The 14785-nt window shown below is 44.4% G+C and overlaps 1 protein-coding gene across 1 annotated transcript in view; it reads left to right on the top strand.

The window, feature by feature from the left end:
• STXBP5L (syntaxin binding protein 5L) overlaps positions 1-14785 on the top strand; it is a 1741945-nt gene that overhangs the window by 869066 nt on the left and 858094 nt on the right. Inside the window, exons 9-10 of the mRNA XM_078656640.1 lie at positions 8137-8215; positions 8955-9109. Coding sequence (XP_078512766.1) covers positions 8137-8215; positions 8955-9109 — 234 coding nt within the window. The remainder of the gene's footprint in view (positions 1-8136; positions 8216-8954; positions 9110-14785) is intronic.

The following is a 14785-nucleotide window of genomic DNA, read 5'->3' as shown; positions in this document are numbered from 1 at the left end:
CGGATCAAGACAGTGTTGAGAGGCTGTAGAAGGTCTTGGACCCAAAGAAACCACCCAAGGTGCGTAGACCCCACGGAGAGCATGTGCAGTGTGGAAACACAACCGCGTACTCCGTACAACTCTATGTGCCAGTCACGGTTCAATTTTTAAAGATTAAGGACCCTTCTCAGTGGACCCGGAAGAAACCCCTTGGAAGACAGAAGGTTGGAGAGCCACTACACCCATGGATACCCTAGTACCCACGTTACCTACACCAGGGAATCCGGTGCATACATGTGAAGTGGTGTCGGAAACCGCCGTCGAACCCTGTGGAGGACTTCAGGAAAGTGCCACTGCTGGAAGAGGAGAAAGTGTCCGTGGGAATCCAAACATAGATTCTTGAAGAGGAGTATTTGAAAGCAGAGGGGACAGAGTCTATGTCACTCAGGAGTGACCAGGGGACTTGGAAGACGAATGCCTCCGATGTAGGTGCTTCAGGGGAGATGTCGATGACCTTGACTCTGCACCTGTGAGGACCAGGCGACGTTGAGGAACACCAGGACCCAGGTACGAGCTGTCCCACGAAGTATGTCGAGTGCTGAGGGGTCGGTGTCTGGCGGGAGCACCAACATGCAGAAATCAGAGATGGAGCAACATAGGGATCAGCAAGGTCTAGGGGAACTCATCAAAGGCAGGGGAGTCAGGGCAGGCCCGAGCAATCAGGGGAGGCCAAAAGAAATAAGTGTGACCCTCAAGTGGACCCACATTCCGGAGGTACTGGAGTCGCGAGAGGACCTCAAGCAGCTCACCAAAAGATGCAGGATACGATGCACACGATTGGGTGTGGCTGAAGATTCTGGTCACTGGAAGTGCTCTAGGTTGGGGCTATGTGGAGCCCGAAGATCTTCCTGCAAGGAATCCAACAAGCCTTTGCAACTGCAAGTTGGACGCAGTACACAGGGGTACAGTTATTGCAAACTCCACGAGGGATACTGGCCGCAAACTTGGTGAGAGGGTAGAGCAGGCCTGGGTCGCTGTGGAAAACTACCACCTGTGTTACAGAGCCATGGAGTCCAGAGGAGCTAAGGATCTGCAGACCATTCAGCTTAGTTGCGGTGCCTGCAAATTCAGGGGAGTGACTCCTTCACTCTCAAGAAGATTACTTCAGGTGTCTTTGATGCTTCACAGGCCTTGGAAGGTTCCTGTATGATGCACAGGCACAGACGATGCAGCAAACTGGAAAGGAGACAAAGTCAGGCCCAAAAGATGTCCATCGAAGTCCAGAGTGCCCAGATGGTAGAACTGCAGTCGTATCTGATCTGAATCTTATCCCACGATTAATCTAGGGACCTACACCCAGGTAAGCCCTTAAGTACCCTAAGGAAAGGATTGGGAAGATTCAGGGGACCCTCCAGGACAGGGGGTAGGTTACTTCCATGTCGTTTGTCCATTTTCGTTTCAGAGCAGGAGCCAAGGGATCCCAGAGCTGGTTTGAACTGGACTATGCACAGGGACACCATGTGTGCCCCTCATGCAGACTTTCTGACACTGGCAAGCGCACCCACACGGTCCTAAAACTCTAAGTCCTATCTAGGAGGTGGTCACACCTCCCTGTGACAGGATGCCTATTGTTCCTCTTTCCTCTGCTTGAGCTTGGCTCCGCAGCAGTAGAGCAGAAATGTGTCTCTGGTTGGCAGCAACCATTTTGTGCTGTTCGGGTCTAGAAGACTGGTACCGGGAACACTGAGAGCCTAACCGAGGGCTCCTCCAGTGCTTTGAATCATACCTCCCACACCATTTACTGTGTGGGGGTGTGTTTCCAACATGTTTGATACCAAACATGATAGGATTCGTTGTAGCCGTTTTCGAGATGGTCATTGCGTGATTACGTGGTGTCCCTCCATATAGTATATGGCTGCTTCACTGACAACCCGGGAGAATGGACTCCGTAGGCTGCAGGGGTGTCTTGCTCATGCAGGGGCACCCTCTCACTTAGAGCTAAGCACCCTGCCTTCAGGATTACAATGGCCTGCTATAGGAGTGACTTATAGGTTTTAAGTGCAGTGACCCTTATATATAGTAACCCTATATCTTAAGTAAGTCATGCAAGCACCAACTTACACAGAATGCAATGGCAGGCCTGTAGATCCATTTTGCATGGTCTCCCATGGGTGGTATAATGCATGCTTCCGCCCATGGGAGACCTCAGGGGTACCTATGCCCTAGGTACATTAGGGCCATGTACCAGGGACTGATAACGGTACCCTAGTATCCAACCTGGAGTCGACCTAGGTACTAAACACAACAATTTAGGGAGAAAGCAGATAGACTGGGGTCCTGACTAGCAGGATCCCAGTCAGACTAGTCACAATACAGCTTAGCACCAGGCAAAAAGTGGGGGTAACCATAGAAGTAGATCCTACTTTCCTACAGTTTGGAAAGGTTGCCTCTGTGTCAAATACACCCCCTTAGCTCTAAGCACTGGTCACTAGGGTAGGGGAGGTGCCGATGTCAGGCAGCCTACATAACCAGACCAAGGTGTAAGCTTGTTGCCCAAGATCCAAATTCCGATTTTGTTCGAGTCATGGTGAAGAGAGACTACACAACAATTCAGCTAGAAATAGCTTTGAGGTGCAATTCTAACATTACTGATAAATCTGACAACAACTTGAGTATCGTCCACATTGGCATAAAAGGTTATGTTGAAACAACCAATCAGCCCCACCAAATGGACCATGTATTAGTTAAACAATGTTAGATTCAATCCTCACTGTTCACTGCCAAGCCAGAATTCCTGTTATTTGCTGAGAAGAACAAAAAATAAACAGTACGAACCTTTTTCACTTTCACGAAATGCTAAGTCACTTACAATAACCCTAGACACAACCCCGCCATCAAGTAACACACTGTCACCAAGCAAAGACACCCTAGTATCAGCTCTCTCTTCCAAAGAAATTGAAAACGTTTTTTCCAGAAAACAACTACAGAACTGCTGTTCAAGCCCTCCTACTCTTGCATATGCATGCTGGTAACGCTCTGCTCCATGGGCCGCACCACTCCACGCTGCCACCCATTAAGAGCATTCTACATGCCCCATCAGCTCTCATCCAGGGCTTGAATAAATATGCTCATATCACCCCCATCCTACTGGAACCACATCAGCCCCTCCCTCCAAAACCAGCGGAATCATTTACAGAGCCATCACTACCAGTACATCAGCGTATCTGGCGGTTCTCGACAGAACACCAACAGACTACGAAGAGTAAAAAAGAAAAAAACAAGACAGCGGGCCGCTTCCATGTATGCGCCCAGGACTTGAAACAACTTCTCTGTATTCACAGGATCACCCCATCCAGGGCCGGACTGGGAACCAAAACCAGCCCTGGCAAAGTGCTAGACGGGCCCCCCAAGCGGTTGGGGGTGTAGCTGAGCTGTTTGAAAGGGTCGGTTTGGGCCGATTTTGTTACAGGGGACGATTTTGCAGCTATGCCAGCCGCATCCACCTACACTATGAGATGCTGACGTTTTTAAATTTACACCTAGTCACTGACAGCCCAATTAATATTATTTGGAAAAACAGGAAATTAGGAACAAGGATATCATGTGGACATGAACTGACATCAGACAGGAATAACTATTTGATAACAATATGTATGGTACAAAAAATATATATTTATTTTATTTGGTAATGGTCTAAAAAATATACGTTTGTATCTCCAATATATTTGTGATATATGATCTACAAATACATAATGTTGTACATGTTTGTTCTTTTTAGGTTACAATACATTACATTACAGTTCATTGTACGGAGACTTTTTTTGTTATTTAGCTAACATTTTAGTCTAAAAACATGGCTAAAGATTACAGCCCAATTTATATTTACATTTACACAAAGTTACATGAGATACACACAAGCTTTATTTTCAGTGTAAATTCACATATTTAATTCGCAGCATTTTAATGTAAACTGGCAAAGCCATTTGTTCACATGTAAAATTACACCAAATTTAGACACATAACATTATTAATATTATCAATATTACACTGTTCTGGTGTAGTATTATGTCCGAGCAGAAATTCTTACCCGGGACGAGAGTGAGGGTTCCAGGGTAAGGGTGTCTTGCTGTGCAGTTGAAGATGCACAAACCTGCAAGTTTGTCAATATTCACTATGGCATATTCACACATTGAACTCTGTTAGTGGATATCCTCCTGTCAGGGGTACGAGTAAATCTGTGTCCATGAGAGGAGTGGAAGAATCACCCCCAAATTTGGTGTTCATAAGGTAAGGGCTTTCTCCAGTGGAGAGATATAAAAAAAGTAAGAAGGTGAAAAGTCTGTAGAGCAGTTGCACTTTTCCAAAGCATTTATTGATACCTTTTAAGTTGACACATGAGAATGTCACATTTAAAAGGAATGAACTTGTTATTCACAAAAGAATTCCAGAACTGTTTCAGGCAAACTGCGAATTCTAAAAAAAGAAAATTGTTTTCTCCAAGCGTAGGAATAAACCTGCAGGAATAAATTGATAAATTTTGTAAGCATCAGGCCCAGAGAAAATAAGATTAATTCATAAATGTGGCTGGATGGAGAGCCATGTATCGATTTCAGGTTACCGCCTCAGAGAGCCCGCTGCCTTTCTTGGTTCAATAGCATGATATCAACAGAACGGAGGTTAAAGGAGGCCCACACAATAAAAAGGTCGTCTATATACCGACTCCAGTGTAGAATATTGTTATCCCATTCCTCCTGGTACTGCTTCCGGACCACCTGCTCCTCCCATTAGTCCATATGAAAATTACTCCATTATTAGGGAATAGTGGTAATTATATGCCCACTTGGGCTCAACTGTGTGTTTTGAAATTGGTTACATCCAAAGGCAAAACAAATGACGTGTGAAACTCCTTAGGAACTTTTCGTGTTTCATGGACAATAAGCGCAATGAATTAGGAGGTGTGTGGAGTAATTTCCACCATTGTGCCATTAATAGTTGTCTACTGAGTATATGACCTTTTTATTGTGTGGAAAGGCACTACAACAGCATTAAATGAATTTATCTCCAAGTTGCAGGTGAACAGCCTCAACCTTAAATTCACCAGTACGGTGAGCGATGTGTCTGTACATTTTCTAGATTTAACTATTTATGTCAAGGATTGCAAACTACAGACAAAGCTCTTTAGAAAGGAGACGGCTGGTAATACATTGCTTCATGCAGGGAGTTTCCACCTGTCTAATCTAGTGATTAGTATTCCATATGGAGAGTGTTTAAGGGTTTTGAGCAATTGTAGTGAACCTGAAGTTAAAGATAATGAAATGATGAAACTGAGAAATCGATTTAAGAATAGAGGCTACTCTGAAAAGTGCCTACAGGCTTCCATGGAGAAAGTGAAGAAGCAAACAAGGAAAGGTTAAAGAGAAACAAAGCACCAAAAATGAGTGTAGATTGATCACGGATTATAATAAACTACACAGTCCCGTTAGAAAAATTATGACAAAGCATTGGCATGTGATTAGAAATGATCTAATACTAGGAACTTTAGTGCCTAAAAAACCTTTAACAACTTTCCGCAAGGCAAATTCTTTTAAGCAGATGCTAGTAAGTAACACGATTTCCAAGAAGAAAAACACAGTCAATAGTTCATGGTTGACACGCAAAGCCGGTTTTGTAAGGTGCACAAAGTGTGAAGCGTGTGCACATGGGAAAAATGTCTCGACTTACAATCTAGATCTGTCCAAGAGGGTAAAGAAGTTCAAGGAAAGTTTAATTGTAAAACAGAGTATGCTGTGTATGTTTTGAGGTGTGCATGCAATCTACAATATGTTGGCAGCACTATTTTACCTGTGCACAAGCGTTTTCTGCAACACCTTAGAGCAATTAAGAAGGGGGACAGGACATACCCAGTAGCACCCCACTTTGAACGATACCACAACAAAGATGTTCAAAGTTTAGTCTATTTTGTAATTGACGCCATTCCGCCAAATAATAGAGGCGGAGATCGAACCAAAAAACGGCGGAAATTGGAATCTTGGTATATTGTGGAGTTAAATTCAAAAATCCCTGCTGGTCTGAATATAGAAGAAGATTTGTATACTCATCTATAAGGGAACTTTGTATATATATTGTCAGAACTGTATGTAAAGAATTGAGGAATTGTTTAGACCTGTAAATGGATTCCTGTAAATACACCCGTTTTATTCATTTGAGTTTTTTTAGAGCACCCCCACATTCACTTTTTTTATTATAATTTTTTTTTATTTTATTAGGTAATTACTCTTTTTTGATAACTACAAGGGGCTAGCTGAGTGTGACATTGCCCACTTGGGCTTTAATTCCACGTACACTAGGGAATAGTGGTAATTATATGCCATTTTTTGATTGTTGTAGTATTCTACGTTAGTCCACTTGGGCTTAACTGTGTGTTTTGAGATTGGTTAAATCCAATGGAAAAACAAATGACGTGTAAAACTCCTTAGGAACTGTTCGTGTGTCATGGACAATAGGCGCAATGAATTAGGAGGTGTATGGAGTAATTTCCACCATTGTGCCATTAATAATTGTCTACTGAGTATAGAAATTCTACTTAGTTTATATACCTTTTATTAAGTTAATTGACAACAGAATGTAAGTATTTATTCATGTTATGCCTATGGTGTACGAAGAGCATTGGACAGATAAACTACGAGTCAGTTTTTTTGCTTCATTATTGTGTAGTTTCACGTGACCGATGTCAAATGCACGGGTTTTAAAAATGGTGCTTTTGTAATGTTAAAACTTTATTTGTGAACAAGCCTGCTGGTACAGGCAAAACGCGTTGAAGATCGACATTAAAAGCAGATGAAATCACCACATGGCGTTGTCTCTCCTCGTTGTGAATGAGGTTGTTGTTGTATATATATATATATATATATATATATGTGTGTGTATATATATCTTTCTTCCGGGGGGAGTCTCCTACTCGACAAATACTAAAGTAGGGAGCTCATGCTGAAGATCAGTCATCTAAATGGTTCTAAATAAAGCTCAACACATTGGCTTGATATTGCTCACGCCCAATGGTCCCGTTATATGATAAAAGGGAACCTGCTCCCATATATTCAAAATATTCCTCCAATCCTCAATCATCGACAAAGGAAAGAACCAAGTAGTGGCACTCGATTAAACAATAGATGTAATATATTCTGCAGTGCTGGTGCTTTCCTTTGTCTATGATTGAGGAATGGAGGGCTATTTTGAATTTGAATAAATATATATATATACTTAACAAATACTAAATTAAAGATGGATCATCTAAATGACATCCTATTGACTTGACATTGAATTCGTATCTTCAGGATACTAACTGCTATACCAAAACCCTTCTTAATTCCTAAATGTATATAAATGAATGAGAAATTTAAAGATTTGTGAAGAGCAACTTAGGTACAAGGTCAACAATCTAGTTTTACCGCTACCTGAGCATTCAGGAGGAGAAACTGCAGAATAGAGCCTAGGAGAAAGGAGAAGTAAGAAAGAGGAGCAGAGGGAACAGAAATAAAGTATAGAAGATGATTCATAAAAATGAGGAGTGCTTGGTGGGCTAACCAACCTCTAACTACCCAAAAATGCATATGGAATGGTATTTCTGGATTATTAAGAAGAAAACCTTGTGGGTGCTACTCATAATGATGGTTTCATTGAACCATTTTGTCAAGAGGGTTTTTCCTGGACAGGGTTAGTCAAGCCTGCTCTTCCTTTATTCACAAAACCACATCATCCATGGCAATGGTCAACACGTGTGCGTGGTGCGGCAAAAGGGAATGGTTCTCTGTTGACAAGTTCCTCTATATGTTACATGCTGCCTGGCAAACTCCAAAACACACACTCCAGTTATGGACACAACTATTTAACTGATAGGGATCAAACTGGTGTTCAATTTCACTGAACTTTATGAAAGTTTTATTGTTGGCTGCAAGCTTCCCTCCATGGAAACACTGCCACGGTCTTCATATTCCTGATTCAGTACAGAGCAGCAGGTGGCTGTAAGTCCTGTGTATCTCCCCTTAAGGTTTGGGTATTGCTTTTGTTTCGAAATGGAACAGTAGCTCACTTTTGCTTTACACTGTTATAGGTTTGTTGAGATTTCACAAAGGGTAATGCTGTGTTTTTGCTTCTTAGGAAAAATTCCAAGAGATGGGAGGAAGCCCGAACCCTGTAAACCCATTCTCAAAGTAGAGTACAAGACGTGTAAAAACAGGTATGGTATATACATTTATTCAATTTAGCTATGTTTATTTGTAAAGTGTACTGTCCCTCATAAACAGAGCTGACTGGTGATGTAGAGGAAACCTGGTTAATATTGCACGATGAAAGAACATAAACTGATATATATTGGGTAGAGAGTCATGTTTTAAGAAGTTTCCTAAATTCGAATAGGTGTGTTTCAGGGCTGATAAGCTATTTAGAGAAACCCCTAGCAAGAACATCCGATAGAGGACCAACCTTTCTGCTGAGAAATGAAGGAAGTGACTTTCTTACCTGAGGCTCGAGGGAAGACCAATGCTTTTGCACAAGCAGGGCGCAGACAGGGCTTTTTTACTTAATATACAAAGGGTCATGACCCAATTGCACACAGCATTAGTGAATAAGGGTCTTGTGCAATTGAGTGGAAATTTTACTTTGCATGCTTGCTTATCCTGCCTCCATTGAGGGTAGTAAAATATTTAACATTAGAGCATGTTCGACATACATATCGTTTTTTTATATAGCAATTATTATTTAATATTTAGCACTTGCTTCAACCGCAGCCTCACGCTGTACCACTCTTGAATGCTTTTATTTATATTTTTCACATTTGTATATGTTTTTCAAGAGGGATCATGTAATAATTCATGGGAACGTGTTTGTAGCAATAAGTAACTTTTGAAACTAGCCCCATGTGAAGGTTAAGCAAAGCGGTCTCCTAAATATGCCATCCTGTGCTTGTAATCCTGCAGTGAGCCCTTCGTCATCTTCTCGGGCGGACTCGCGTACGACAAAGCCTGTAGGAGACCCAGCCTGACGATCATGCACGGGAAAGCAATCACGGTGCTGGAGATGGACCATCCAATTGTGGACTTTATCACCCTCTGTGAAACACCCTACCCCAATGGTGAGTCAAGCGTCAATATCATCACTCAAGCTCTTATAGAATAGCTCTTTCACTCTATTCAGTTTGTAGCCAGACTTTGGGTTCATCCACCTCAGTTTGAAACACAAACTAATGAACACATGTTAAAGCTTCCAAAGAACACCCTGTTGCACCCCTGAAATTGATATGTGCACATATGTTGCGCACACACAAGCCCTTAGGGTTAAAGCTTTCCCATAATTCTCAGCCACTCAAACTTTCAAAGTAAACAGAAATACAGTGATACAGCTCTTAAGTGGCTCAATTATTGTCTTTTAGGTCAACCTGCCTAGAAAATGTCTTACTTGTACAACCAAACCACCATCGCCGTCTCTAATACGTGGCTTCCATAAAATCAATACAGTATGGGCCTTATTGTGACTTTGGCGGTCTTGCGCCATGCCGCCGCCCCACTCCAAGACCACCAAAGCCATAAGAAACCGTTGCCAGATTACGACATTTTTTGTCTCTGGTGGGTGGTTCTTTGGCCGCTCCCTGCAGTGCCTATAAAATAAAGGCACCACAATGGGAGCATCAAAGTCAGTTACCACAGGGCATGGACTGCTAAGTCCATGCCCTGCAGGAACTGGGGGTGCACGCATACTGGAGGGCACAACATGTGCCCCCCTTCATGCATCCCCTGGTACAGAGGCAACAGAGGGCCCTGCAGGGCCCCCCTTTATTTCCTCTCTGCCACACTTTCCATGACAAGCTCATCACCATGAAAACTGTGGCAGTGAGGAAATTCCTAATAGGCTTGGCGGTGCCGCAGCAGCATCACCCGCATATAAGGGGCCTCTAACTGCTGCAAGACTGCCAGAGATCATGGATCCCTGGTTGCGGCAGTGGTCCCAAGGCAGTCCGACCGCCCTACTTGTAATTGGGCAGTCGGGCCACTGCCGCACCACCACCATGGACTTCCAAAATCATAATAAGGCCCTAACACTACAAAGTGTTCATTTTATGTTATCTAGTGTGTGGTTGATGCCATTAAAACAGTGGTGTATTGCAACAAGCAACAGCTTGAGTCTCACCACAGGTCATACCACCATGAGGAAAATGATCAATAGCAAAGAATTATGTCCCTGTGTACATGCATTTGTGGCTGTGGCTTGTAACTAACCTCTAAAGGTTAGCTAGCGCCTAAAAAGTATATTGCCTTGCTAATATAATCATAAGTTGAGAACCAAGAATCAATTGAAGAAGTGCAGTTATGAAGTGTTTCTCCCTGTGGAAATAATGCAGGTAGCCTTAATGTAAACTTAAGTCAGAATAAATGAATGACAGTTAAACTAGGAATGTTTAGTGTATGCCAACAAGGATGTGTAGAACGAAAACATTTGACTATATCAGCTAAACTCATATTTTGTACTGTTTTCACACACTGAAACCCAAATACACTCTCCCAAAGTTAAAAGGGAAAGAAAGTGTGCATGCTTAAATGAAAGGTAACTGCAGAAGGCGACTGACTAATTTGATATACCTGAAGTTTTTAGGTCTCGCGACCTGCGTCACACTGTGCAGCAGTGCTCGCGCAGGCGAGAGTCCTTTTGTCCGGGGTTCAGAAATTAACCCTGGAATTGAACACGCTCGTGCGTGTGTTTTTCCTATGGTCTTCTCTGATTGGGCTTGGAGTGCATTTTGTTTGTAACAGAACACGCAATAGGCCATAGGTGGTCACGTTGCTCTGCCCATGGCCTATTGGTGTCTGTTACGTGCACCAAAGCCCATATGTCTTCAATTATCGTGCCCAGACACGGGGTCGATAATTGAAGACTTATGGCTCGCAGTGGCGCGCGTGCAACACTCGCTGGCGTTTTTTTTTTTTTTTACAATATTGCGATCACTTTTAGTGCTGCTTGTTTTAGGTACTTGGGCACTCCTCGGACTCTACCCACGCCTGGAAGTTTACCCCATGTGTGCCTTTGCACTGCTGCAGGTACCATTCTACAACTCGGGTCCCACATTCCCTTCATAATAAAATAGCTTGGTGGGTTGTGGGCCTGTGGCAGTGAGGCGTGACCACCTGCAAGGCGCCTTCCGCTCACAGTGAGGTAGATCCGTGGGTGGGAATCCATTTGCACCTTGCAGCTCCCAGGCTCTGCTTACTGCAAGAAAGCACAGAGGGTTCAGCGCCTGTTTCCTTCCGCAGTGGGTCACGTTCCAGCCACAGGAATCTGTTTGAGACCTGTAGTCTCTCATGTTTTTTTACTCACAGTCAGATGTATAAATTAGATCTCTGACTGTGGGCTCATTGTTTATAACCTGTGGGATCTGGGGGCAATTTACAGTGGAACAGCTCAATGGGTTGAGATACGGCTGCAGGACCGTGTTTCTGCCGCTGACCAGCTCGGCTCGCATTGAGATAGTCCAGGGACATGAACACCCCCTGTGAGGATCAGTTTATAGTAAGATACGTTTCACTCCCGGTGCGATGGATGGCTGGGCACGGGGGGCGAGGGGGCACGGCGTCCATGCCAAGCCTGCTGGTGACGGTGACAGCTTCAGTTTGTGGTGAAGGCCTCATTCACGGGAGGGGCTGAGGGGTCTCTGAAGTGAGGAGTGTATTTGGGGACGTGGGGTAGTACTTCCGCCATACAGCTGCCATCGAGAGTTAAGGTAGATCAGTGAGCTGAGCACCAGCTGCGGAGGACTGTGCGGGCTGCTCACATGGGCGAGTACAGTAACTGCGGCCCTCCGGTTCGAGCCCTGTAAAAGCTGAGAGGCAGGGTCACATCAGAGTGAATTACATCTATAATTTTGTGGGCAGTAACGCCACATAAACAGCAGATTTACCCTTCTCACTTTCCTTACTGAGGCGCCCGGGGTGCCACAGCGGGTAATCTCAGCAGCCGCCCCTGTGTCCGCTGCTCTGGGGCCTCCTGACCTACAGCCCCTGGGGCAAGCAGGTGGCCCCAGGCTACGGCGAGGCCCCTGCCGCCCCCAGGACCACATACTGCCTGTCCCCAAATGTCAGTGAGCACTGTCAAGACCATCACACGGCTGAGGGGGAGGACCCCCAGCCAGACCGAAGGACACACTTCAAAAGCCACGGGTGATGCTGCTGCCCTTACATACGTGAGCAGTATATGCCTACCTGAGCACCCACTGCCACCCCTCTACACTACACTCTACATTTCCTACATATGCGAGCAGTATGCCTACCTGAGCACTTTTCACTGCCACCCGACATACATGAGCACTCATTGCTACTCTACATGTCTTACATACATGAGCAGTATGCCTACCTGATCACTCTTTGCTGTCACCCTCCATTACTTACATACGTGACGAGGGCAGTGGCTCCAGGAGCAGGTTGCTTCACTCTCAGCCAAAGAGCAGGCGCGGCACAGAAAGCAGACTTTGGTTCACTTCACAGCATAACGAGAAATTCCAGAAAAAGCAAGATCAGAAATGTAGATCTACCAAGAGTGTTTCTTCAGACAGAGGTTATGCATCACCAAAAAAAATAGACTTCGGTGAGGCCCGCATTTATTTTGGTCGTTGTGGCTCGCCGAAGTCGATTTTTTCAATACTGTAAGCTTTTAGTAAGCAGCGCGTCACAGGCGGAGTGGTGCGCTGCTTACCAAAATCGTAAAATACTGAAAAAATAGACTTCTGCAAGCCTCAACAAAGTAAAAAGAAAGATGCGGCTTGCCAAAGTCTATTTTTTCAAAATTGTAAGCTTTTAGTAAGCACAGGTGGCATGCTGTGCTGCTTACCAAAATCTTACAATAGTGAAAAAATAATCCTCAGTGCCAATAGGTTAAACTCTCGCAAATGTGAGACCTATTGCATTGCTTCCTATTGCAGCTAAATAGAGGGAGCGTACGGGGAGGAAGAGGAGTCAGCTGCAGTGAGCCGCGCTGATTATAAGAAGGGTGCGGCTCACTGCAGCTGACTCCTCTTCCTCCCCGTACGCTCCCTCTATTTAGCTGCAATAGGAAGCAATGCAATAGGTCTCACATTTGCGAGAGTTTAACCTATTGGCACTGACAATGCTTTTTATTTATCTGTTTTAAAAACAAACACATAAATAAAAAGCATTGTCAATTACATTGTTAATACCTTAAACTCTCGCAAATGCGCGGCCTGTTGCATTGCAAATGCTTGTTTTGTATGCATGCACATGGGAGTAGAAAGTAAATGGTAGTAGGGGTCCAAGTCAATTGTCCTAATGAGAGTTGTAGGCAGAGCTTTCCCGTGTAATGGAAGTCTAGTCTGCAACAGGCGGTGAGCTAGAACCTCCAGCCTCACCTCTTATTTTCAATGATCCAGAGGTATAGTGAAGTAAGGTCTAAAATGTGTCTCCTCTACCTGTGTGGAGTCTCATACGCCCTCCTGATATATCCCTTGCACAAGTACAATACTCTTCCTGTCCTGGTGGCCACGGTAGTTAGAGGTGAAGTGATGAATTACATTTCTAAATCCCCCCTTCTCAGTTCAGATCACAAAACGTACTCAAAACGAAATTCAAATGAGGTTTTAGGGGAAACATAGAGCCTCCTTTATGGCAGTTTGGCATAGGACGGCCCAGCAAGGCACCTGGCTGTCCTGCCCTACGGCAAAGTGAAAGGGCAGGAATGCATCGTATTTAACCCCTTGCACGCTAGCGGTTTTCCCGCTGTGCGCGGCACTTTTAAAAAACCCGCGTTACATGACGAGCTCAGCTCGTCATGAGCGTACGAGAGGCGTAACTCATGACGAGCTCAGCTCGCCATGAGCGTAGAAGGGGTTAACCAATACTGCGCATTCCTGTCCTTTCTGCCTGCGCTGGCGCCGTTTGGCAGCCTAGCGCCAACACAGGCACCCATGCACCACAGTTTAAGGGTGCCTCCAAAGCAGGCAGGATTGCTGCCCTTTCCTGCTCAGAACCATTCCTGTGAGGCGTTTTCCTCTTTCTATGTGTCCTGCATTCTGCAGCACACATGAAAAGAGGAAAAATTGAGGAGAAATGAACATATTTGTCCTCGTTACGCCTCACCTCGTGAGGCGTATGGATATGACGTTTCTCCAGTTTTACTGCACTTTGGAAATCTGGGGCAGCTTCAAATTCCATGGGTGTTGTGTGGAAAAGCCCAACGCGCATGGAGCACCTCCCGGGCGCAGAGCAAGGTGACGCTGCGATTTGCGCTGTGTTTCCTTACTCGTGATTTATGAGACAACTCTGAGCCGCGCAGGGTGGCTTTGCGTGGCTTCATAAATCTTTATGAGAGTCCTGCGTCACACTCTATGTGGTGCATAAGTGACGCAGGGCTGTCATAGATAAGCCCCTTAATAACTATGTGCCAAGGTGGAGCTTCCGGAGCAATATTCACAGAGGTGCCGCGTCAAAAATATATGAGACTGTATCTTGCGGTGCCCTCTGTAAGGATGATATCCCTTGCACATATGAATGGTTATCTTCATTCAGGAAGATTGATAATGGCAGAATCCACACACAATGGGCAAAAAGAGTAGGGGTTGATTTTTTCGAAGGTGAATCAATACAGATTATTCAAAAAAATGGTTTACTTCCTTTCATCTCCAATATACTTTCTGCTCATGCATTTAGGTGGAACATATTTGCAGAACTATATTTAAAAAGGTATGTAAACTATATCATATAGAAATACTGCCTGCTCCCTGTTCAGCCTTGCTGGGATACTAGGGAAATCC

Source organism: Lissotriton helveticus, chromosome 8 (genome assembly GCF_964261635.1).
Source record: "Lissotriton helveticus chromosome 8, aLisHel1.1, whole genome shotgun sequence".
Lineage (NCBI taxonomy): Eukaryota > Metazoa > Chordata > Amphibia > Caudata > Salamandridae > Lissotriton > Lissotriton helveticus.
The sequence above is the reverse complement of the archived record's forward strand: the minus strand, read 5'-3'. Positions and strand labels throughout refer to the sequence as shown.